General features: G+C 42.7%; 1 protein-coding gene across 1 annotated transcript in view; it reads right to left on the bottom strand.

The window, feature by feature from the left end:
* The window catches only part of MYT1L (myelin transcription factor 1 like), a 569,059-nt gene that overhangs the window by 134,651 nt on the left and 408,393 nt on the right, over nt 1–26,015 (bottom strand). Inside the window, exons 9-13 of the mRNA XM_029051295.2 lie at nt 24,844–24,978; nt 19,536–19,626; nt 16,699–16,806; nt 12,295–12,506; nt 156–403 (exon numbers count right to left, since the gene is read on the bottom strand). Coding sequence (XP_028907128.1) covers nt 156–403; nt 12,295–12,506; nt 16,699–16,806; nt 19,536–19,626; nt 24,844–24,978 — 794 coding nt within the window. The remainder of the gene's footprint in view (nt 1–155; nt 404–12,294; nt 12,507–16,698; nt 16,807–19,535; nt 19,627–24,843; nt 24,979–26,015) is intronic.

The raw sequence follows: 26,015 nt of genomic DNA, 5'->3' as shown, positions 1-26,015 counted from the left end.
GTGGGGGAGTTTACTTTCTCTATTTTGGCCCGACTGCACGAGGAACGGGTCGTCCTTTCCTTTTTTGTTTCATCTCGAGACCACTAAGTCAGAGCCATAGATGGCGGGGTCCTTGGGAATCGGCTTGATCCACAGGCACGAGAGTTCATCGTTACCCTGGGACAGAGGTCCTGCGGCTTGGTGGAGAGGTTCTGCGGCATCTCTCTGCAGCGGGTGGAGAGATTCAAAATAGCCGTCGCAGCCATGTGAGCCGCTTCCATGTCGTGGGTGTAATCGAAGCTGCTCTTGCTGCATGTGCTGCTGGCACTGCTGCCTCCGCTGCAACTCATATTGCTGCTGCTGCTGGGGGCGTAGCTGCTTGTCGTGCTGCTCGTCGGGCTGGAATTCTTACAATATCGTTTAGCTGCGGGTGATGGGGGGAAAGATAATGTTAAATGAAAGAAGACGCGGAAGTGTGAACTGATTGTACACCTGGAGAGAAATATCCTTCTTCTCCAGGACCCTCCCCGACCAACAAAACCCAAAACCTAATGCTGTGGGAGTAACGTTTCTAACGACCCAACAGAGGGGGTTCAGGAAAAAAGGAAGAAACAGACTGGGATTTAGTCGGCCGTAATGGAAGGGGCGCGTGTAGGCGCCCGCGTATGCATCCCTCAGTCCGAAAATCGGTACCTCTAAGTAGCCCATTAAAGAAATGATCACGTGACCAGGCCCTCTGATGCAATAGCGTGCACAAGCCAAGCGACTGTGCGTGACGGCGCGGTTAGCCGGGAGACGCCACGGTCGGAATGGCTCCCGATTTCACGCGGTGACAAAGACCTTGGCAGATCGCTCCTCCGTGAAGCGACTGGCTGCCGTACATCCGATCGAGGGGCTTTGGAGCTGTGCCAGAGCTCACTGGGATGACACGCAGATGACCCAGATACGCGGGTCCCCCACTCCCTCAGGCCAAGAGAGGACACGCTCTTTGTGCAGACAATGTGCTTGGTTTCTGGCCCGGAATATTAACCCGCCGTGGCTAGTTCACTGCCTCAAAAGAGGGCAAGTACTTGATTGCTGATACATGGCAGAGAGAGGGGGGAAAAGGCAAAGGAGGGGAAAACACTATTCACATTTGGATGCCGATAGGCACTAGACCGATTAAAAAAGGAGAGTGAGTGGCTTTGCAGCGACAGTCCGATAATAAAAATGATAATGATAATTATGGTATTCGTTAAGGGCTTACTCTCTGCCAGGCACTGTGCTAAGCGCTGGGATGGATACAACCAAATCGGGTGGGACACAGTCCCTTGTCCCACGTGGGGATCATGGTCTCAATTCCCATTTTAGAGATGAGGGGACCGAGGTACAGGGAATTAAGTGACTTGCCCAAGGTCACACAGCAGACAAGTGGCAGAGCCGGGATTAGAACCCATGACTTACTGCCTCCCAGGCCTGTGCTCTGTCTACTACGTTATGCGATAGAATGCACATCCTACACAAACCATCTCTTCGCATTCTGGACACAAAGAGATATTCGTTTTATTTATCTTCAATATCTGCTGGTCCTCATTTGTCATTAACTTGGTTCGTGTCTGTGGCACCGGTTAGAGGAAAAATAACAGTAACAAATAGATATGCTTGGATCTCCGGGGTTTGGAGGGCCCTCCAAGGGGTATAGGGTGTGAGGGGCCTGGACGTAAAACCAGAATTAGGGAAGCAGGTGGCCTCGTGGAAAGAGCACAGGCCTGGGAGTCAGAGATCCTGAGTTCTAATCCCGGCTCAGCCACTTGCCTGCTATGTCGCCTTGAATAATTCACTCAACTTCTCCGGGTCTCGGGTCTTTCATCTGCAAATGGGGATTCGATGCCTGTTCTCAGACTGAGCTCCACATGGGATCTGCTGATCTTGTTTCTACCCCAGGATTCAGTACAGTAATAATAATAATTGTGGTATTTGTTAAGCATTTACTGTGTGCTAGGCACTGTACTAAGCACTGGGGTGGATAAGGGGCGAATTGGACTGGACACAGTCCCTGTCACAGTCTTAATCTCCATTTTACAGATGAGGTAACTGAGGCACAGAGAAGTTAATAATAATAATTCATAGTTGTGGTAATTGTAAAGCCCTTACTATATGCCAAGCACTATACGAACCACGGGAAAAGACACAAGGTTGGACACAGTCCCTGTCCCACATGAGGCTAACATTCTTAATCCCCATTTGACAGACGAGGCAATTGAAGCAATGAGAAGTTAAATGACTTGCCCAAGGTCACAAAGCAGGCAAGTGGCAGAGCTGGGATAGAACCCTTCTGACTCCATGTTCCATCCACTGGCCAAATTTGGCACACAGTAAGCACTTAAACAGATACCACAATTATTACTATTATCACTGTTAATTTTTAGAGGACCTGGATTCTAATCCTGGCACTGCTACTTAGCTGCTGTGTGATCTTGGGCGAGTCACAACGTCTCTGTGCTCAAATCCTTCATCTTCAAAATGGGGACGTTCTTACTCTTACACTGCGAGCGCTATGGGGGACCTGATCATTTTGAATCTACCGTACTTCTTGTACAGTGCTTGACATTTAGTAAGTACTTATCAAGTATCACAATTTCAATTACAATTTCACCGGGAATTCCACGCTCTTACTGTTTCTCCACATCCTGTACCCCTTAAAACTGAATTCAACACCAGTCCATAATATGGGACAACCAAGCTCAGTCAGCCAATCCACTTTTATCATTTTCCTCATACAATAACCCTAATATCACCAAAAATAATAATAACTGTGGCATTTTTAAACACTGTCCTAAGCGCCGGGGTAGATACAATATAATCGTGTTCTGATATCGTCTCTGACTGTCCTTCCCGGGTCTCGCAGTCTAAGGAACGGATAGAAGAGATTTAATTTGCATTTTACCAATGAGGAAACTAAGGCATAAATCAGCTAGGTGACTTGCCCAAGGTCATGCAGTTGGCAAGTGGCTGCTGTGGAGAGTGAGAAAAAACCCTGTCTTTTAAAATGGTTTAAAGACACAGGACCTCCGGTTTATACACGGACGGTATCCGTTGCTTGGATCGCCAGTTTTTTGCTAAATAGTATCGGGTTTTGAGTCGCGTGATGGAATATGTCAGCAGTTGTTTGGAAAATATCTCGGGGGGGGGGGGGGGAGGCATGTAACGGACCCCACGGTGCTCAGCGTGGCAATCAATCGACCGATCGATCATATTGACAAAGGGTTTTCTGTTTCTGCAGCTCTGTACTGCAAACTTGGGCGCGTACAATAGGATGAGAAGAAATAATTCCTACCTTCAAGCAGTTTACAGTCTAGTCTTGGAGACAGACACTACGATATATTCGAGTTGGAGAAGAGAAACTGATATGGTACAAAATCAGATCCATAGAGCTAAAGAGGTAGTGAGCGCTTTGGGACAACCTGATCACCTTGTATCCCCCAGCACTTAGAACAGTGCTTTGCACATAGTAAGTGCTTAACAAATACCGCCATTTATTTATTTATTTATTTTAGGACTTATGTTTTACTGTGTGCTCCTTGTGGTTAGGTAATATGTCTACCAACCGTGCTATAGTATACCCGCCTAAGCAGTTAGTACAGTGCTCTGCACAGAGTAAGTGCTCAATAAGTATCATTGATTGACTGATTATAAAAGTGCTGATATGGGAGTTGGAGGATAGAGGGTAGAGCGATAAGAAATCAACTTCGTCGAAACAATTTCTGAAACACTTTCTTATTTCATATAATTACTACTCGGTCATTTTAGTACCAAATCTGCCAACGGTACAGGATGATTTGAACAAATCACATTTTTACAAGCGCCTCGCCTTTCAGCCACGCACGTTAGATTGGTGGCTGAGAAAATTTTCTCTAGCCTACATAATAAACATTTACCTATTTACCTATTTCATAATGTCATGTTTTTTCATCTAGGCATGCTAGCCTGTGGTGCCTAATCTAAGTAGCAAACCAACCTAAGTTAATACACTGGAGATAATTCACTAAATAATTCTAGACCTACTCTCTGATTTCTTCATTTCCAACTTAAATGCTTGTAAGATCTTGGTGAATAAAATGATTTTATTGGTTAAAAAGGTTTGGTCAATGGACAACTGACTTCAAATCAAAATTTTTGAAAAGGGCACGAAGATGCTGCAAATCAATCAATCTGTGACATTTACTGAGTGCTTTCCGTGTACAGAGCATTGTACTCATCCCTTGGGGAATGCACAATACAACAGAGTTGGTAGACATATTCCCTGCCCACAAGGGCTTTATAATCTCCCCCTCTAGAATTTTAGTACAGTGCCTTGCACATGGTGAGCGCTCAATAAATTGTGCTTATTATTGATTCATTAATTCATTGGTTGTTTATTTTATTTGTACGAGCTCATTCATTCACTAATTCAATCATTCTTATTAAGCACTTAGTGTGTGCAGAGCACTGTACTAAGGGCATGGGAGAGTACGATAAAACAATAAACAAGCACATTTCCTGCCCACAGTGCCTAGATGGTTGAACCCAGAGGTGTTTTTCACAAGTAGGTGCTCAATACAGACTACTGAATGAATAAATGAAAAGATATTCATCCCAGCCTGAAGACAGCGTTCACCTAAATCATGTGGGGAGGGTTCATACTGATCTGAAAGGTCCCTGGGATGATCTTAAAACGCTCCAGGAAAAACTATTCAGTCCACATCTCTCCACTCCTGAAACCTCTACTGACTGCCATTCAACTCCACATCAGACAGAGACTCTTTACCATCACCTTTACGCCGCTCGATCCCCTTGCCCCCTCCTGCCTCACCGTGCTGATTTCCTGGTACAACCCAGCCCACACGCTTCGGTCCTCTTTTGCCAACCTACTCGCTGTACCTCGATCTCATGGATCTCGCTGCTGAGCCCTCGCCTGCCTCCTCTCTCTGACCTGGAACTCCCTCCCCCTTGCTATCTGACAGACTATCGATCCATCTGGATTGAAAGAGAGGGAGGAGTTAAAGCTAATGCCCCTGGCCTGGAACACCCTCCCTTTTCATATCTGACAGACAATTATCCTCCCCACCTTCAAAGCCTTACTGAAGGCTCATCTCCTCCAAGAGGCCTTCCCTGACTATTCCCTCATTTCCTCTTTTCCCATTCCCTTTTGGGTCGCTCAGCCCCACTGCTCTTATGTGCCTATCCAGAATTTATTTATTAATGTCTGTCTTAGAACAATGCTTAGTACACATAATAAGTACTCAATAGACAGAGAAGCAGTGTGGCTCAATGGAAAGAGCACGGGCTTGGGAGTCAGAAGTCATGGGTTTGAATCCCGGATCTGCCACTTGTCAGCTGTGTGTCTGTGGGGAAGTCACTTAACTTTTCCGTGCCTCAGTTATCTCATCTTTAAAATGGGGATTAAGACTGTGAGCCTCACGTGGGACAACCTGATTACCCTGCATCTACCCCAGCGCTTAGAACAGTGCTCTGCACATAGTAAACACTTAACAAAAACCAACATTATTATATGATTGCTTGCTTGATTGATTGATTGCAAGGCTGTGGGGTTCAAACATGAGAAGGAGGGTGGTGTTAAAGACTGTGGTGACATCAGGTTTCTAATAAAGGAGGGTTACGAATCGATCCAATGCATTCTTTGAACCCTTATTATGTGCAGAACACTATACTAAGTGCTTGGGAGAGTACAATACAGGGACAAACCCTGGGATTCAACACCTTTTGAGTTTTCTCCTTTTCATAGAGGGGGCTTATTTGAAGGAGTCCTCCCAGAGAGACTTCTGAGAGGATAGTTGCCCCTTCTACACCCACCATCACCAATTGGCATCTCCCAGAAGCCCTCAGGTCTGAAGCTTTTAGTTAGGAGAAACCCTAATCCTTTCTCTCACCTCCTGGTTTCCTGATTCTAGAAGCTGGAGTGGGGTCACCTCCTCACCCATGTAAACAAGTAATGACATAGCTGGGTAAAAGAGAGCTTAATCCAATACATCAACTTAGGTAGGAAGAACCATTCAAACACAAACAGGTAATTCCAAACAGAACTGTGTAGCCCTGCTATAAACAGTCCCTAACTCAGGGGAACATCTTCCCCTCCTAAACCAACAGTCATTCCCCAGGTTTCCTTAGGAGCTTGGGTCAATTCTATGTTCAGTTTGCAATTCCTTTTTCATCCCTTCGGTACTCTCGGGATTCTCTGACTAAAGCCTAGAAGAGGTACCACACTGTAGCCCCCAGATCTACACTTTCTCCTCACGATTAATCATCTCTTGTCTCCAAGCTCTTCTTCCCTGAACCTCATCTGATTGTTTCTTCCTGGATCATCAATCATTGATGGCATTTAGTGAGCACTTACTGTGCTCAGAGCACTGTACTAAGCCTTTGGGAGACTCTATGGGAGTTGGTAGGCAGAGTCCCAATCCACAGTGAACTGGAGCCCAAGTAAGACTGTCTAACCTCACTCAGTTTCTAAAACTGTGGACTGCTTCCTTCTGAAAACTCTATCTAACCTTGGATTCACTGACCCTGTTCTCTCAGGGTTGTTCTCTTATAATAATAATGGTATTTTTTAAGCACTTACTATGTGACAAGCTTGTTCTAAGCATTGGAGTAGATACAAGGTAATCAGGTTGTCCCATTTGTGGTTCACAGTCTTAATTCCCCTTTTACAAAAGAGGTAACTGAGGCACAGAGAAGTGAGGTGACTGGCCCGAAGTCACAAAGCTGATGTGGCAGAGCTGGGATTAGAATCCACAACCTCTGATTCCCAAGGCCAGGTTCTCTCCACTAAGCCACGCTGCTTCTCATCTACTGAACACTTACAGGGTACAAAGCACTGTACTAAGCGCTTGGGAGAGTACACTAGAACAATAAACAGGCACATTCCCTCCCCACAACGAGCTCACAGTCTAGAGGGGGAGACAGACATTAGTATGCATAAGTAAATAAACAAATAAAAGATATATGCCTAAGTGCCATCTCTCTGGACAATCCTTTTCAGTGAATTTTGTCAGCTCCTACTCAAATTCCCATCCCTTGACCGTGGGATCAATTAACCAAATGATCAAATGTTCTCTATAAGCACTTTTATTGAGTGCTTACTGTATGCTGAGCATTGACATAGAGAGAGAACAGTAGAGCAGAACTGGTGGAAATGTTCCCTGCCCACAAGAAGCTCTCGGCCTAAAGCAGGGACTGACATTAAAATAAATTACTAATGAAGGAATGGGAGAATAAAGTGCTGTGAGATTGACGGTGGGATCACTATCACTTTCTCAAGGGGTTCAGATCACATGCAGAGGCCATGCAGAATACAGGGCAAATGGAACAAATGAGGGCCTGATCAAAGGGAAGGCCTCAGGGAGGAGGTGTGAATTTAGTAAGGCTTCAAAGGTGGGGAGAATGGTGGTCTTCTGGATATGAAGGGGGAGGTGCTCTTTGGTTAAAATACTTTTCATAGACTCTAATTTCTTCATAGGTCCCCTTTTCCTCATCTAAAATAGACAGTTTTAAACATGAAAGTGTTTATGGCTCTAGCCCCACTGCGATCCCATTAAATCTCCTTAACATCAGACTTATTCAATGGTATCGCAAAAATAGAAGCAGCATGGCTTCGTGATTAGAGCGCAGGCCTGCGAGTCAGAAGGACCTGATTTTTAGTCCCAGTTCTGCCGCATGTCTGCTGTGTGACCTTGGGCATATCACTTTCTTTCTGTGGGCCTCAGTTACCTCATCTGTAAAATGGGGATTAAGACTGTGAGCCCCACGTGGGACAGGGACTATGTCCAACCTGATTACCTGTATCTACCCCAACGCTTAGGATGGTGCTTGGCACATAGTAAGTGCTTAACAAGTACCATAATAACCATAATAAATAACATTATCCTTCTGATGCGTGACACCAAATATAGTATCGTTGGATCACATTTCAGTTGATTCGGCTACAAATGGATTAATTTTACTTGTGTTTCTAAAACTCAGTCTCTGATGGGTTATTATGCACCCCCTAGACCTCTACTAGATTTCTATATAGTTTGTTGATGACTATTTTATTACACTCCATTTTGTAGTTTACCTGTGTTTAAAACGACATATATATGCTCACTGACATAGATATGTCTTTAATTTTCCTTGTATGTGAGAAAAAAACGCCATGAATATGGAAAATTTTCCACTTTCTGAGTTACAAAATTATTATTCAGGTGAAGAATTACTTCTTGAATGTAGTCAATTTCCCACTTCTTTTTCTCTCAAAATGAAATTCAGAAGCTCTGGCTATCACAGCTGTAGAAAACTGCTACATGTTTATTTTTCAAAGCAGGCCTACTTTTAATGTTTACAGTAAACATCCGGTTTCTATTGAAATGTCTATATTACCAAATCTCCTACTAGGATACCTTGCCTGCAAATTGTAGCCTAACTTCCAGCAAAAAAAAAAACCAAAAACACCCAAAAAACAAACTCAAACATTTTGGAAGTCTTAGTATGGTCCGGATTAATTTGGTTCTGAATTTGGGTTTTCCCACCCAAGGTAACTCCTGATACTCTACAACACTAGGATCCAAGAGAACTTTGACCTAGATCTGATACTAATATTGATATTACTCATTTTTGTCATTGGGCATGGATTGTCTCTATCTGTTGCTGAATTGTACCTTCCAAGCGCTTAGAACAGTGCTCTGCACATAGTAAGCGCTCAATAAGTACTATTGAATGAATGATTGAATGAGCAAGTTGCAACAAAGTTACCTTGTCTGAGGGAAAATAAAAAAATACGGCTTTATTAAGTACTACTTCATGCTTAAGTGCTAAGGTAGAGCAAGAGAATAAGGTTGGACATGTTTCCTGTCTCATTCATCCATTCAATCATATTTTTTAAGCCTTACTGTGTGCAGAGCACTGTACTAAGCTCTTGGGAAAGTACAATACAGCAATAAAGAGGCGCTCACAGTCACAAGGGGCTCGCAGTTAGAGGACTGTCTCACCTGGGACTCACAATTAAGATTTAGGGAGAGACGAGGATCTTATCCCCATTTTACAGATGAGGAGGAAAGAGAGGGTCAAAGATGTTAAGTGACTTGCCCAAGGTCACTAATATATCAATGACAGAGAAGGCATTAGAACATAGAAGCAGCATGGCTTAGTAGAAAGAACGTGGGCTTGGGAGTCAGAGGTCGTGGGTTCTAATTCCGACTCCACCACTTGTCAGCTCTGTGACTTTGGGCCAGTCACCTAACTTCTCTGGACCTCAGTTACTTCATCTGTAAAATAGGGATTAAGACTGTGAGCCCCACGTGGGACAACCTGCTTACTTTGTATCTACCCCAATGCTTAGAACAATGCTTGGCACCTAGCAAGCGCTTAACAAATACCATCATAAAATAAATAAGCACTGGTCCCGACTCCAAGTCAACAGCAAAGTAGACAAGCATTTTGTTAGATCATTTGCCTACTTTCAGGGTAAGTATATACACTAATCCTTTTAAGATGAAATTGTTCATCATTTCGGTAACCACTCGTGAACGATTTTGTCTCGATAGTTTTGGGCTACCATGTCCAAACACCTACTCGTTTGCCCCAAGTTCCACCCAACAATGAACTGGCCACCGAGTCAGAAAGACCATGTGCTCAGGAGCGAGGAAATATTCTAGATCACAAGAACCTCACTACATTCAGGAGCCAGTGTGAATTCAGCGAAACCCTCCGCCTATCATTCAACTGATCCATCAGTCATATTTTTGAATGCTTACGGTTTGCGGAGTGATTGGGAGACTTTGATATAACAGAGTTGGTAGACACGTTCCCTACCCACAGCAAGCTTCCAGTCCAGCAGGGGAGACAGACATTAATATAAATAAAAAAATGATAAAATGAGTCACAGTGCTCTAGGCAACTTAGTCCCTGAGAATCTGCAAGGCTTTGCCATGTCAGCAGGAAACACGTCTACCAACTTTGTTAAATTGTGCTCCCCCGAGTGCTTACTATTATACTCTCCACACAGTATTATTATTATTAAGTGCCATCGAGTCATCTCTGATTCATAACAAGTAAGAATAGTGTAGTATATCCATGGTTATACTTTCTCCAGAACATCCTGTCCTCCGCCATAATCCGCAACCTTTCTAACGGTTCTTCCGTTATCATTGTTTTGTTCTGTATCCATCTAGCCGATGGTCTGCCTCTTCCACGTTTCCCTGGACTTTTCCTAGCATTCATGCATTCAAGTGCATTTATTGAGCACTTACTGTGTGCAGAGCACTGTACTAAGTGCTTAGGAAGTACAATTCAGCAACAGATAGAGACAATTCCCTACCCAACAACAGGCTCACAGTCACAGTCATTAGCTTCATGTCTTCTCCAGAGAATGAGTCCTGCTGATTATGTGTCCAAAATATGCTCATTTAAATTGAGTCTTTTGGCCTTCCAAAGACCACTTTGGTTTAATTTGCTCCAAAATCCATTTGTTTGTTCTGCACACAGTAAGTGCTCAATAAATAGGATTGATTGATTGTTACTAATGATATATACATACTCTCCTGTTCCATCTTTCTTCTGCCTATAAATTATTGTAGCAACAACTCCCCCCAGTAGATTGTAAACCCCTTGAGGGTCGGGATTGCATTTTCTAACTCAAATGCGCTTTTCCAATCTCTTAATACAGTGATTGATCAAATGATTGATTGACTGACCCATCTTAATTCTCATGGAACAGAAGTGAGGGGAAGAAATGGAAGAATCTGTGTTGGAAAGAATAAAAAGAAAAAAAGTGTACAAAGTACTATATTAGAGCATCTACGGCAGAGTTGGGGAAGCAGTAAGATGTAATGGTTAGAACACGAGCCCAGGAGTCAGAGGGTCATGGGTTCTAATCCCAGCTCCACTACTTGTCTGCTGTGTGGCCTTGGGCAAGTCACTTCACTTCTCTGGACCTCAGTTACCTCATCTGAAAATGGGGATTGAGACTGTGAGCCCCATATGGGATAAGGACTGTGTCCAACCCGATTTACTTGTATACATCCTAGCGCTTAGTACAGTGCTTGGTACATAGTAAGCACTTAAATGCCACAACTATTATTATAATTGTTATTATTATTAGATTTGTTTTCTAAACATATGGCAATGTACATGGATTCTGCAGAAAGAGAGATGATTCCTTCAGGCCTCATTACTGAATCTAATCTGATTGCAAATGAACTGATGAACTCTTTCTATTCTCCCCCTCCTTCCTTCTACCCATCTCTCTCTCTCTCCCACTCTCTTTTCCCGTCTCTCATTTCTTCTTTCCCCCACTCCTTCTGTCTCAACCCACCTCCGTTTCCTGGAGAGACTTGTTATGCTAGTTAAACAGACCTACAGGACCTGAAACAAATCAGTCTCGAAAAAGAACTTTTAAATGCAAATCTGACCCACAGCCTTGGGTTTTAATTTACATATTTTAAAAAGTGAAGATGGGATGTAAATAGTTTCTTTCTCTTCCCCTTCTCCTCACTGTGAAGAGAGAATTTAAACCATCATAACCTCTAACACCTCCAACCACCTGCCATAAAACCGACTAATCCACCTTGGAACCTAAAACGGAAAAGTTAGAAAAATATCAAAATGCAAAAAAGAATCAATCCGCTCAAACAGAGAGCTATTAAAGAAGCAGTCTGTGCTAAATGTTCCCGATTAAAATCGGACAATTTTTGATACCACCATATAATCCCACAAGAATGGAAGAAGGATACCTAGCCTCGTTTAGGGAGCCCGGTGAATTCGATTCTGACACACCTGTTATTCTGCGATCCTCCCCTGAAATATGTTTCTCCCCCCAGAGAGGAAGTTACGAAGAAGGGATAGCCGAAAGATATCCCCATGAGCACAAAAGACGGGTGGGCTTTAGAGTTTGCCTTTTCCTTCCTCTCCCCACCGTAGAAACCAAGCACACGATCTCCCAAGTGGCAGGAGGTAAAACCGTTGGAGTCGTTAAGTACCCAAGAACCCATCCGGTTGGCTGCCGGTGCCTACCAGTTGAATTTACCACCTTTCGAATACTTTAACCTTAGGCTCACTCTAGCTACGCTCTAAGACACTGGTGGTATGGGACAGTTTCATTCCAAGGGTATGTAAAAGCATGCTCTGTCAGATCTTCAAATTAGCTCAAGTATACGGCGTCAGGAAGTGAGTGCATTCTACCCCGTGCAACGGTTAAACGATCGCAGAGGCCGGCCTGTTTGGGTGGATGGCATTGAAATATACAATACAACATCATTAACTGCAAACTTGTCTCTCATGTATAACAGAGTGTGCACCTCCTACCATCATATCCTTTGGGGGCTATATCCCTGGTTTGCACCTTGGGAGCTATGGCCCTCTTGCCATAGGCATGGTTGTCATAACTGTTATATTCGAACGAAGTCTTAGAATATTTCTCTAGTTCCTTGGCCAAATTGGAGCGAGGTGTGGTTGTGGGGACATTGTTCCTGTAGCCATACTGAGGGATCTCCAATTGCTTGACAAAGCACATGGGCCTAGAAATGAAAGACACACAAAGTTGTTAGCGACACCAGTCCACTGATTCGGCACACGCTATACACTTAGACTAGAAATGGAGAACGGCTCTTAATGGCCCCTCACCAGTTACGTATATACCGGGAATTTATTTCTATGATGTCTGTCTCCGCCTCGACTGTAAGCGCGTGGTGAGCATGGAATATGTCTGTTCATAGTGGTTTACTCTCCCAAGCGCTTAGTACAGTGCTCTGCACACAGTCAGCACTCAATAAAGATGATTGAATGAATGAATATTGCTATGAGATTGGAAGAGGTAATATCGATCGGGTGCCTATCAAATTATTATTCTTTTATGGCACTTGTTAAGTGCTTACTCTGTGTCAAGCACTGTTCTAAGTGCTAGGTAGATACAAGTTGATCAGACCAGACACGGTCCCTGTTCCACATGGGGCTTACAATCTGAATAGGAGGGAGAACAGGTATTGAGTCACCCTTTGGCAGCTGAGGATACTGAGGCACGGAAAAGGGAAGCGCCTCGTCCAAGGTCACACAACAGGCAAGCGGTGGAGCCGGGATTCGAACCCCTGGCTCCCAGGCCCAGACTTTATCCACCAGGCTATGCTGCTTCCCACTAGGCCACGCTGCTTCTCAATTTTACAGATTTTTCATTTGTAAAATGTCACTGAAGAAAACCTAAAGTAAACTGATTTTACCGGATCCAAAATATCTTAGACCTAAAAACAAACTGATGGGTTAAATTTAAAAAAAGCTTTCAAAAATATTTAAAAATATCTCTTTGCTGTTGTTACTCTCTTTAAAGTGACGTCTTTTTGTGAGTAGGAAAGGAAGATACTATAGGCATACTGTTAGCACATTTATACAAATCTTTATGTTACAGGATCCAAAATCGGCAGGCTCTAGAGTCAACAAATGAGTAGGACCCGGCACTCAAAAAGACAAGAAAAGGGAATAAAGCTAGACCCCTAGGAATGCAGATTTAGTCAAAACTGGATGAAATTCGAGCAAGTGGAAAATAAACAGACACAATAGCATTTGCTGAGAAACAGTACAACACCTATTGAGCCGTTTTTTTCAAACCTTTTCCCTCTCTATCCATTCATGTTGTTGGACTTTGATGTTCTCCACGCCTGTTATTGGACAATTGATCTCAAATTTTTCGCACTTTTTTTCCACAAAATAGAGAGAAAGCTGGGGCTTAATGGAACTTTTTTCAGTTTTTTTCAAAGAATAATATATGCCGCTATATTTTTCACCGGGGCTTAATTTTCTACCCAGTATGCTCAGAACAAACCAGCAAGTTTTGGGTGGAAGAAAGAGATTGTTATTGTGGTCCAATTCACACAAGTGAAAAAAGCCTTTCTCTAAGTTGTGTCACCTTTGAAAAAGGATAGCTGTATATAATGCACACTCTCACACATGCTGGACTGTCCAGGCAGGAATGAATACAAACTGTTCAGGAGATTTATTCCTACACTAGAGATGGGAGATTTTAGAAGACTCAGTTGTAGATTTTTCTTTGGCTAAACATTAAAACTTCTTAAAATGCATTCACGCTACTAATAACTAACATTCATGCTGAGAAGCAACATGGTCTAGTGACAGGATCCATAATGATAATTATTATTTTTGTATTTGTTCAGTGCTTACTATGTGCCAAACACTGTACTAAGTACTGGGAAGCAGCGTAGCTCATTGGACAGAGCCCAGGCATGGGAGTCAGAGGTCAGGGGTTCTAATCCCACATCTGCCATTTAGCTGTGTGACTGTGGACAAGTCACTTAACTTCTCTGTAAGTTGGTAAGTAATACCAACATTATTATTATTATTATCACTGGGGTAGAAACAGGATAATTGGGTTGGACACAGTCCCTGTCCCACATGGAACTCTCAGTCTTAATCTCTATTTTACAGGAGAGGTAACTGAGGCACAGAGAGGTGAAGTGACTTGCCCAAGGTCACACAGCTGACAAGTGACAGAGATGGGATTCAAATCCATGACCTCTGACTCCCAAGCCCGGGCTCTTTCCACTGTGCCATGCTGCTTCTCTACTGAACTGATTATAGTATTCCTACCTCCAATGCTTAGCACAGTGTTTGGCACATACTAAACAGTTTTTATGGTGCTTGTTAAGCACAGCCTGACACTGTATAAAGTTCTGCGGTAGATACAAGATACTGAAATTGGACATAGTCCTTGTCCCACATGGGCTCACAGTCTAAATTGGAGGGAGGAGAGTCTAATATCCTTTTAATGCATGAGGGAACTGAGCCATAAGGAAGTTAAGTGACTTGCCCAAGTTCATTGAGCAGGCAATGGTGGAGGAGGGTTTTGAATCCAGGTCCTCTGACTTGCATGCTCATACTCTTCCCACTAGCAAAACTGCCACAGTGCTAATAATAATAATAAATATCAGCCGTGGTGGACTGTAATTTACTTCTCTCCTCAAATTCTCCATCTTTCTCCTGAGCCTTAACAATGTTTTAAGATGTCTCTTCTTACAGTTTTGCTCTAGTCCTCGCTTGCTCTGACTGAAGGAAGAATATCGGGGGAAAAAAAGGCTGTGCAAATATTTGACCGCTCCCTCTTAAAGCATTCAATTTTCTCTGAAAAGCCCGCTCAGCATGCCTTAAACTGTTGAGCTGTTCTTTGTGTTAAACCCGAAAGGGAAACAGTGTCCCAGATATGCCCTGGGATCAGGCTATTGAGATCCTGAATACAGGACATGCTTTGAGGCCACTGCAAAGTCACCGAGTCAGCAACCTAAGCAGGCTGCCAAAGGGCCAGAGCCAGCCCCTCGTGGCTTTCAATTCCAGAGACGCCTCCTCGGACTCCTTTAAAGATAACCTGCAGATGAAGAAATTAAAAAACACCTGCCCTCCGTCCTGTCAGCAGGCACTAAAAAACCCCACTCATGTTTTACCAAGCAGAAAGATGTAGTTCTTTAGCTACATTTTTCCCCCGGCTTGGGTTCGGACCGCTGGTGCCCCCACGACCGGACCGGCTCTGAACAAGGATTTGCAGAGGTGGACTCGTTCCCGAAGAAGAGGGGTTTTCAGAAGAGCTGTCGCCAACTTTCGAACTAAAACTTTCTGAGGGGAGAAATTCCTTCTTTTGCTTCGGCATGTTTTTACTTAACAACGTTATAATAATAGCGATAAGAATTGTGGCATTTGTTAAGCACTTACTGTGCCCTGCTAACCGCAGTTCTGGCGTAGATACAAGATGAGCGGGGGAGAGGGGGGACAATTTTACATGGGAGGAAACTGAGGCAAAGAGAAGTAACTCATCCAGGGTCACAAATCTTATATTCACATGTAACTGTGATATAGTTTACGGTTCTGAAAATGACCATCACCAACCCTGACCAGTTCTACATCTGAAGGGGTGTTGCATTTTTTTGTTTGAATTGACCACCCAACTCCTAGGGCATCAATCAGTCAACTGTATTTAATTGAGTGTTTACTGTGAGCAGAGCACTGTGCTAAATGCTTGGAAGAGTACATTATAATAATAAACAGACCCTGTCTTAATACACGTTCAAAGTACAGATTTGGTATTCAGGAACAACCGTGGAATTTGCTTGTGGCTTCCTGTGAGTGCTGGCATTTCCGCCCTTCCCCTTTCTTCCCTCCTCCATCCAGATTGGGCACTAAGCATTGCCCTAAACACGAGTACTCTCCAGAGTGGCAACTGAGAGGGGCATGGTTGGGAGGTGGAGAAAAAGTTTTCTGTCAATCATATATTCAGGTTGAAGTTAAGGAAGGAGGACGGATTAGTAAACTCTGGTTAGCCACCTTATTTTTTTTGCAAAGTTCAATCACCATTATTGAGAGAATGGTTCTGGCAGGGTCTAATACAAAGAGCTCGGGCGGGCAAATCATAGGATCGGGGTTCTAAACCCTTGCCTGTGGTATGGCCTTGGGCGAGTCACTTCACTTCTCTGGGACTCAGTTGCCTCATCTGTAAAATGGGGATTCAATACCTGTTCTTTCCCCATGTGGGATAGGGACTGGAATCGACCTGATTTTCTTGAATCTACTTCAGTGCTTAGAACAATACTTGCCACATAATAAATACTTAACAAATACCATAAAAAAGTCAATGCCAGGAATCCTAATTGGAGTCTATGTTCTTTTTCACGACAGATCTTTCCGGGGACCCCGTTCTCTCTTTGTGAACTTTGTTACCTTAAAACTCGATCCGACGCCTGGTTTGATTTGGACACGTCGCAGCTCTGATGCTTCTCTTGGGCCTTTGCCAATTTCTCTGCTGCAGCAATAGGACACCCGGAAAGGCTGCAATGGCAGAAGGGAGAGGAATGTCATTGTCTCATCCAAAGTGGTTTCACCGCCCTTGAATCCAATCGCTTCTTTGAATTTTCTCTTCATTAGTCAACACCAGGAGGAAGCCAAAGAAAAAGGTTTTCTTCCCGGGCCCAGGTGTTCCCAATATAAGATATATTTATTTTTTTTTTTTGGGGGGGGTGGTGATTTCTGCATCTTTAAACAGCATCTAAATGGTTACATCTACAGCACACGACTTCTGTCAGGCATGGGTTTGCAAGAAGGCAAGCCCTGGGGTAAAGAAAAATTGATTGCACTATGTTCTGAGCATGTGTTTAATGTTTTATTGCCACTGCAGTTTACATATATATATATATGTAAACTGATATCTATCTATCTATATGAGTTTACAGATATCTCTCTCTCTCTATTTATATAGATATCTGTAAACTCATACATTATATGTACACATATATATCAGCATTTCACAAAATCTATTGGATGGTGTTATGCTTTCAAACTACACAACTTTATCGGAATCAATGCACAATGAATATCACCACCATTTTACAGCTGGAATTTTCCTGGAAAAGATGGTCAAGAGCAAACAAGCTGAACTAGCCAGCTGCTGGGAATCTATAAAATTCTGCAAATTAATAAAGGTCAGGGTACGTTAGATGACCTTAGCTCATTGTGTCTTCACCGAAGCATTACGGCTAGCAATAGCATTCATCGTAAAGCTACTGGGTAGAGATGCTATACTAAAGATTTGGGTAGTGCAAATCAAAGGAATGGTACATTTCCTGTCTTCAAGGTTCTTGCATTCCAATGGGGAAGAGAAGACAAAAAAAAACATATAATTATGAACAGAGTAATCAAAATAAAGACTTTAAAGTGCCACTAAGGAAACAGGTATACCTAAGTGCTGCGAATTAATATACATAAATACATGAGGGCTAGAGATGGATGATAGGCCCAGACTAAGCCCCACTTTTCCTCAGCTCTCCCTCCCTTCCCTGTCACTAAAGACTAACTCCCTTTGCTCTTCTCCCCCTCCCCATCCCACGGCACTTATGTATATATGTATATATCTATAATTCTATTTTTGTATCGATGCCTGTTTCCTTGTATTGATGCCTGTCTCCCTCCTGTAGACTGTGAGCCCACTGTGGGCAGGGATTGTCTCTCTTTACTGCTGCATTGTACTTTCCAACCACTTAGTACAGTGCTCTGCCCACAGTAAGTGTTCAATAAATACAATTAAATGAATGAATGAATGAATGAATGGATGAACTGGAGGAGCTGGGAATTAATCAGGGTAGGGCAATTAAATTGGAGGAGAAATCAGAGCATCCTCTAGTAAGGCAAGGCATTGTTGATTTTAGAATGGAGTCCCATTCTTACAGAGTACAGTCTCGATTTATGCACTGAGAAAACCTTTCTTTGTTTAGGAGTAGTTTGGGATAATCACGTCTAAGCAGAACTAAGGGTAGACAATAGAAGCCTGCCTTAGGGTAGCTTTCTTATAAAAATGCTCTAAGGCCAATTGAAATACTTCATATTTCCTTCCATATTTAATCTTCTCTTTGGCTTTGCATTTCTGTCATTGCAGGTCAAATAACATGGGGGGAAACCAAGCAACCATGAATGAACACAAGCTCTTTTTTATATTATTCTCCATTTTTGCAAAACCCACGGGACCAGTAAAGTGTCTCAGCCCTCTATCGATCAACCAATGGTATTTACTGAGCACTTACTATGTGCAGAGCACTGTACTAAGTGTTTGGGAGAGTACAATATGACCAGATTAGTAGGCACGTGCCCTGCCCAGAGCGAGCTTACAGTCTAGAGGACGAGCTCAGAGTCTGCAGTCTGTAATAATAATGATACTAATAATTTCATTTTTGTTAAGCTCGTATTATGTGCCAAGCCCTGTACTAAGCGCTGGGGTAGATACAAGATGATCGGGTTGGACACAGCCCCCATCCCACATGGGGCTCACACCCTAAATAGGAGGGAATAAGATGAATCCCCATTTTGCAGATGAGGAAACTGAGACACAGAGAAGTGAAATGACGTGCTCAAGGTCACACAGCAGACACGTGGTGGAGCCGGGATGAGAACCTATGTCTTCTGACTCCCAGGTCCGTGCTTTTGCCATGAAGAGCAACTAATAAAAAACCCATTACAGTGATACAAATCTTCCGGTTGCGACTGTGGAAGAGTGGTAAGGAAAGTGGAGAAATGAATGGGACAGGAAGGGAAGAGAGACATACCCTGGCCTCATTTCTGATTATTTTTTAGGGAATGTGGACGGGAATTTAGTGGGGGAAACCGGCCCGTGGCAGACAAATAGTTGGATCTGCCTGTATTCTTGAAATGCACCAAGGCACTGGGATATTTTTCCTGAATCTGGATGGTCAGACTACACTCTTCAGTACCATTCAAAGGGCAGCACTCCCAGAGAGTCATCACCTTGTGCCCAACTAGGTGGCTTATCTTAAATAAAGTAAACCTGAAAAATGACAGGGCAGGCACTTATTCTCCTTGAAAACCCCATGAAGCATTTTATTCGTTCCACAAAGTACACTGAGGACCATCTGTCAACTTCTAAAAGGAAAAAAAAAACACAAGAAAGAACCCCTCCCCCCCAAAACCCAGAAATGGTTGGTTAGACCAGAAATGATGCAGTTGTGAAACTGTGATCACTCTAGAATTTGGCGCAATAATGCTTTGCTTACCTTCGGTGAGAATTCCTGTTGCTGTTTACGTGTCCTCTCCCCGTGCAGCCTGGTGTAGGACACTTGAGGACATTTTCATGCATGGCAAGAACTTGAGACGGCAGAAGGAGAGAGAGAAAACCCCGATTAAAATCCCAAAAGAGACAGAATAAAGACTATGCAATCATCGTAATGAAAGGCAGGGTTAATTTACGTTCCTCACAATACGTAAGTGATGGCAGGGCTTAAAAGAAAGGATAACTGTGATAAAAAAAAAATACTGTCGTTCCGATCACGCTTCCATCTGAATGCAGGGCAGAGAAATGCTATACAGGAAAATTATAAAGGTGAGAATCTCCAAATATATTTTTCATTCTTAAGCTTCGAATATTTATCAGTCACTTAACGTCATAGTAATAATATATTGAAAAGACATAGGCCTTTTATGAGAAGCCGAATGGCCAAGTGGAAAAAGCATGGATGGACCTGGGAGTCAAAGAACCTGGGTTCAAAACCCAGCTTGGCACTTAATAAAAATAATAATAATTATAGTATTTTTAAGCACTTACTATGTGCCAGACACTGCCCTAAGCGCTGGGGTGAATACAAGCCAATTCATCCATTCAACAGTATTTATTCAATAGTATTTATTGAGCGCTTCCTATGTGCAGTCATTCATTCAATCATATTTACTGAGCGCTTACTGTGTGCAGAGCACTGTACTAAGTGCTTGGAATGGACAATTCGGCAACAGATAGAGAAAATCCCTGCCCAATGACAGGCTCACAGTCTAATCGGGGGAGACAGACAGAGCAAAAGAGAACAAAACAAATCAAGTTGATCACAGTCCCTGTCCCACGTGGAGCTCACAGTCTCTATCTCCATTTTACTGATGAGGTAACTGAGGTACAGAGAAGTGAAGTGATACAGAGAAGTGAAGTGACCTGTCTAAAGTCACACAGCAGACAAGCGGCAGAGCAGGGATTACAGCCCATGACCTTCTGACTCCCAGGCCCACTTATCTTCTGTGCGACTTGGGTAAGTCATTTAACCTCTTGGAGCCCCAGTTGTTCCCTCATCTGCGAAATCGAGAGTCGATACCTCTTCTCCTTCCAATTTAAACTGTGAGCTCCATGTGGGACCTGATTATCTTGCATCTACCCCACTGCTTAGTACAGTCCCTGGTACATAGTAAGCACCTAACGAATACCACAGTTTTTATTACTGCCACAATTATTATTATTTCTCAAGCACTTTCACATCACATCTTATTATTCCCATTGTATATATGAACAAATGGAGGAAGTGAGAGCTTTATGACTCGACTGAAATCACATGGTAGGACAGTGTCAGAGATGGGACTAGAACTCCCCTTCCCATTGCCCCAACTCCCTCTCTCTGCTGTAACTCCCTCCCTGCCTCACAGCCTTTGTGTATATACGTGCAGATTTATTATTCTATTCATTTTGTTAATGATATGTATATATCTATAAATCTATTTATTTATATTGATGCTATTGATGCCTGTCTACTTGTTGTATTTTGTTTTGTTTTCTCTCTCCAGCTTCTAGACTGTCAGCCCGTTGGTGGGTAGGGATTGTCTCTATTTGTTGCCGAACTGTATTTTCCAAGCACTTAGTGCAGTGCTCTGCACACAGTAAGCGCTCAATAAACATGATTGCTTGAATGAATGAACTTACATCTTCCAGAACTCTCTCCACAATGCAAGTTTCTTCCCTGTATTTCCCAGCAGGTGGACATTTTAAACCATACGTCAAAAACAACAAAAAAAATCAAGCCCAAATGTTGATCATTTCAGATTGGCATTTGGTTAAGCTGCTTTACTATTCTCTAACTACATTGAACAAAAATTGAAAATGGGGAAAATGAATATGGAAATATGTAAACATAGCCAGATCACCACTCTGCTTACCTTCGAGGCCATCCCAAAATACATCTCCTCCAAAAATCATTTCCTGACTAAACCCTCATTTCCTCTCCTCCCTCTCCTTTTTCCAGCACCTGCACATTTGGATCTGTACCCCTTAAACAATTGACATCCACCTCACCTCAACCCCATAGCGCCTATGTACGTATCCTTATACTCTCTACCATTGCCCCTCTTTGTAATTTATTTTAATATTTGTCCTTTTCTGTCGACTTAGAAGCAGAATAGTCTAGTGTATCCATGTACACTAGTGTACATATTAGTGTATGTTCTAGTGAACATGGGACCGGGAGTCAGAAGGACCTGGGTTTTAATCCCAGGTCTGCCACTTCTCTGTTTTGTGTCCTTGGGCAAGTCACTTCAGTTCTCTGGGTCTCAGTTACCTCATCTGTAAAATGGGGATTAAGATTGTGAGCCTCATGTGGGACAAGGACTGTGACCAACCTGATTAGCTTGTAATAATAATAACTCTGGTATTTGCTAAGTGCTTACTGTGTACCAGGAACTGTACTAAGCGCTGGGGTTTATACAAGCAAATGGGGTTGACACAGTCCCTATCCCACGTGGAGCTCACAGTCTCAATCCCCATTTTACAGGTGAGGTAACTGAGGCCCAGAGAAGTGAAGTGACTTGCCCAAAGTCACACAGCAGACATGTGGTGGAGGTGGGATTAGAACCCATGACCTTCTGATTCCCAGGCCGGTGCTCCATCCACTGTGTCATGGTTGAATCTACCCCAGCACTTAGTACAGTGCCCAGCACGTAGTAAGAGCTTCACAAATGCCATAAAAAAATTGTAAGCTCTAAGTGGGTAAAGATCCCATTTACCAACACTACTGTATTACACTCTTCCAAACGCTTAGTATAGTGGTCTGCCCACAATAAGCATTCGGTAAATACCATCGATTGGAAACATGTCTAGTGTGTGAAGGTATGAACTGGCTTGTTTTCTGACACCCAGGGTGATGAAGAAGATTTTGTTCACTGGAGATTTCAAGAGTAAGACCCGACACCACTCTACTGAAAATCCTATGTCAAAGTATGGAAGCAGGGATGGTGCAGTTCTTGTCTAAGCCCATGCAAGCCTACGCTGCTTGAATTCTCTGATGAGAAGCACTGGAACAAGCACAGTGAGTCCATACCCTTGGTCTCGGCATCCTTCTACGCTTGGCATTTGGTGGAGGTTCAAGGGTAGGGCAGGGTTCCAAATGTGGGAAGAGTCCCTCTGAACTATAAGCTTGTTATGGGCGGACAATGAATATGCCTGCTAATTCTATTGTTCCATACTGTCCCAAGCGCTTAGCACAGTGCTGGACATGTAGTAAGCGCTCAGTAAATCCCACTGACAGATTGAGGGAAACACACTTTGCTCACCTCAGGTGCCAATTTTTTCATTGACGCCATTTGGGAGAAAATTGCTACCCAGAATCCCCTGAAGTAAGAGATCAAGGGTCAGGGTGGTTGCAATAACAAAATTAATTCACTGGCAAATCATCTGTCCCCTTAGACTGCCTTTCAGTCAGAAGCTGGGGCAGTAAAGGGCAGTAAACGTGCCCTGCTCGAAGCCTTCATTGTCCAAAAACTGATCTTGGATCCAGAAAAGGAAATACGGAAAGGTAGTACTCGCCAAATGTCTTTTTTTCTTCAGTGACCTGATTTTAAGGGTAAATGAATCAGAGTAGTTCCTTAATACTGGCTTTTCCGTGTATCGGGTCCCTACCTTCTGAAATTCTTAATTTTACAGGAGTTCTGGACTAATGTTTTACTGGACTAGCCTGAAATGGAACTCGACCATCACACTTACATACACAGAAAATAGAGCGGTCTATTTCCTGGAATACACTGATGCTGAAGGGGAGGGAGCCCATTTTTTTTAGATCAATACCTATTGTGGAGGAGCCTGGCTTAGTGGATAGAGCATAAGCCTGGGGGTCAGAAGGACCGGGGTTCTAATCCCAGCTCTGCCACTTTGCTGTGTGGCCTGGGGTAAGTCACTTCACTTCTCTGGGCCTCATTTAAATTATCTGTAAAATGGGAATTAAGACTGTGAGCACCACGTGGGACAGAGACTGTGTCCATCCCGATTGGCTTGTATCCATCCCAGCACTTAGTACAGTGCCTTGCACATAGTAAGTGCTTAAGAAATAGCCCAAGTATTATATTATCATTGATATTATTATTATCCTTATTATTATTCAAACTTGCTGCAGTTTCACAGTGAGGACGGCTGACAATCTCAGAACTTGAAAATTTCCTTGTTTTCAGTTACCCGGAGTCTAGAAGGAGTCACATTAAAAAAAAAAATCCTTCTAAAGTAATATTCGATTATCCTAACTTACTCCAGAATGGAGTTTGTGATATCTTCAGCTAAAAGATGCAGGGGAAAGGATATAGGCCTGACCAGTGCCTTTTGGCAAGTCACAACTTCTCTGAGACTCAGTTTCTTCACCTGTAAAATGAGCGTTCAATACATGTTCTCCCTCCTACTTAGACTTTGAACCCCACAAGGGACAGGGACCATATTTGTTTGTTATTTGTTTTATGGCATTTATTAAGTGCTTACTATATGCCAAGCACTGTACTAAACACTAGGGTAGATACAAGATAATCGGGTTGGACACAATCCCTGTTCCAGATAAGGCTTGCAATCTTAATACCTATTTTACATAGGAGGTAAATGAGACACATAGAAGTTAAGTGACTTTCCCAAAGTCACACAGCAGACAAAAGGTCGAGCCGAAATTAGAACCCGGGGCATCTGCCTCCCAGGCCCATGCTCTTTCCACTAGGCCACACTGCTTCTGTGTCCAACCTGATAAACCTGTATCAGAGCTAAGAATAGTGTTTGATAAGTAAGTGCTTAATAAATATAACAATAAAAGAGTAAGGGTATGATTATTATAAATAACAATTATGATAATCTGCAGCAGTTTCATGTCACCACCTTGGGCACTGGAGTGCTTTATTGAAAATGACCAAGGCTGATTTTGATTTAAAATTGAGATCAAAGTTCCTAAACTTCCTTCTGCCAACGAATTCAGAGGTTGGGTTTTGTACAGCCAACCTGCTCGCTTACCTTTCAACCCTGCAAATATATTCTGGGCAAGATCGAGGATAAACATTTTAATTTGTGGGTGATCTCCAAGACGGACTCTATTATATATACTCTCCCAAGCGCTTAGTACAATGTCCTGCTTACAGTAAGGTTTCAATAATTATGACATTGATTGATCAGACAAAAGGATACTTGAAATTTTGAAATTCTCCCTTTAAATTTAATATGCAAATAATGGAAAAGCTAGAACTGGAACTTACTGTACAACTGAAAAGAAAGGAGAAGGAATAGTGAAGAGTTACAAACGAGAGGACGTGTAGACTTACTTTCCGGTGGGACCCTGTCTTTGTGTGGGCAGCCGGATAAGCTCCGATGATGAGGATAAAGTCCAGTTACATGGCCGGTTCCATCACAGCCAGGAGTTGGACATTTGCTCTCTTTCTTTTCTGCTCTTGAGGGATCTGGAAGTGACAAATGTGTGTCAATTATTATTTTTTTTAATGATTGATGGCGATGGTTAATTGAACAATGCAGAGTAACCTTTGCTAAACCAAGAAAACTTCAGAAAATGAGATTTCTCCTGACCTACCCTGGCTTAACAAACTTAACATGAATCTCTTATTGTAAGTTCTTCAGACAGTTATACAATAACAGTGACCGCGCTCACTTATGGATAGAATAGAAATCGTTCTTTGTCGATCACTACTTTCTCTGCAAGAATCAACCGCGGAGTGAAAGATTTCTTAAAAACTCTATAGTTGAAATTCTGCCTCTGTTGAATAGTTTGGTCTAGTGGCCAGAAATCTCCTTATTTACTATGGTAGCAGGGTATTCACTTAAGGCTAAGGGACTCGACTGAGTGCCCTGATTTGTTGTTCCACTGCAAACAAATCAGCTTTCAGAAGACTCTAGATGTGTACATAACAGAAATGTTCTTCAGTAAACTATGATACATACTCAAAACGACTTCAGAAGCCACTGGGTTTATACTTCCCTATGACTGTAAACCCTCACAGTAGCCTTCTAAGAGAGGAAAGATTTTATATATATATATATATATATATATATATATATATATACGAATAGAACGTGTTCTTTTTAATATGCTAGACATTATATTCACTAATCTAATTAATTAATGACTTTTTCTTTATACTTGTTCGGGCATCTGGGTAACACCGGTTACTGGATGTAGTAAAGGAGACTTTAATTCAAAATTGAATGTTCACTGCCAGGAAGAAATGAAAGTGTTAGTGAAGTTATTCCCAACTTTGCATTTGATAGCATAAGAGTTTGCTAAATCCCAAATCTCTCAGAGCAACGCCTGTACCACAGTGGGTCTTTTAAATGACTAAAACGATTTTCCAGATAGGTTCGGAAATAAAATTGCAGTCCATCCAACGGGAGAGTTATCAATCATTTGCCCTCTGTGCAACTGGGAACCTTGGCTCATTATGATGTCAGTCAAACTGTCCTGTTATAAGGTTCGTGCTGTTTC

The sequence above is a fragment of the Ornithorhynchus anatinus genome, chromosome X1 (genome assembly GCF_004115215.2).
Source record: "Ornithorhynchus anatinus isolate Pmale09 chromosome X1, mOrnAna1.pri.v4, whole genome shotgun sequence".
Taxonomy (NCBI): domain Eukaryota; kingdom Metazoa; phylum Chordata; class Mammalia; order Monotremata; family Ornithorhynchidae; genus Ornithorhynchus; species Ornithorhynchus anatinus.
This window is presented reverse-complemented; position numbering and strand designations above follow the sequence as displayed.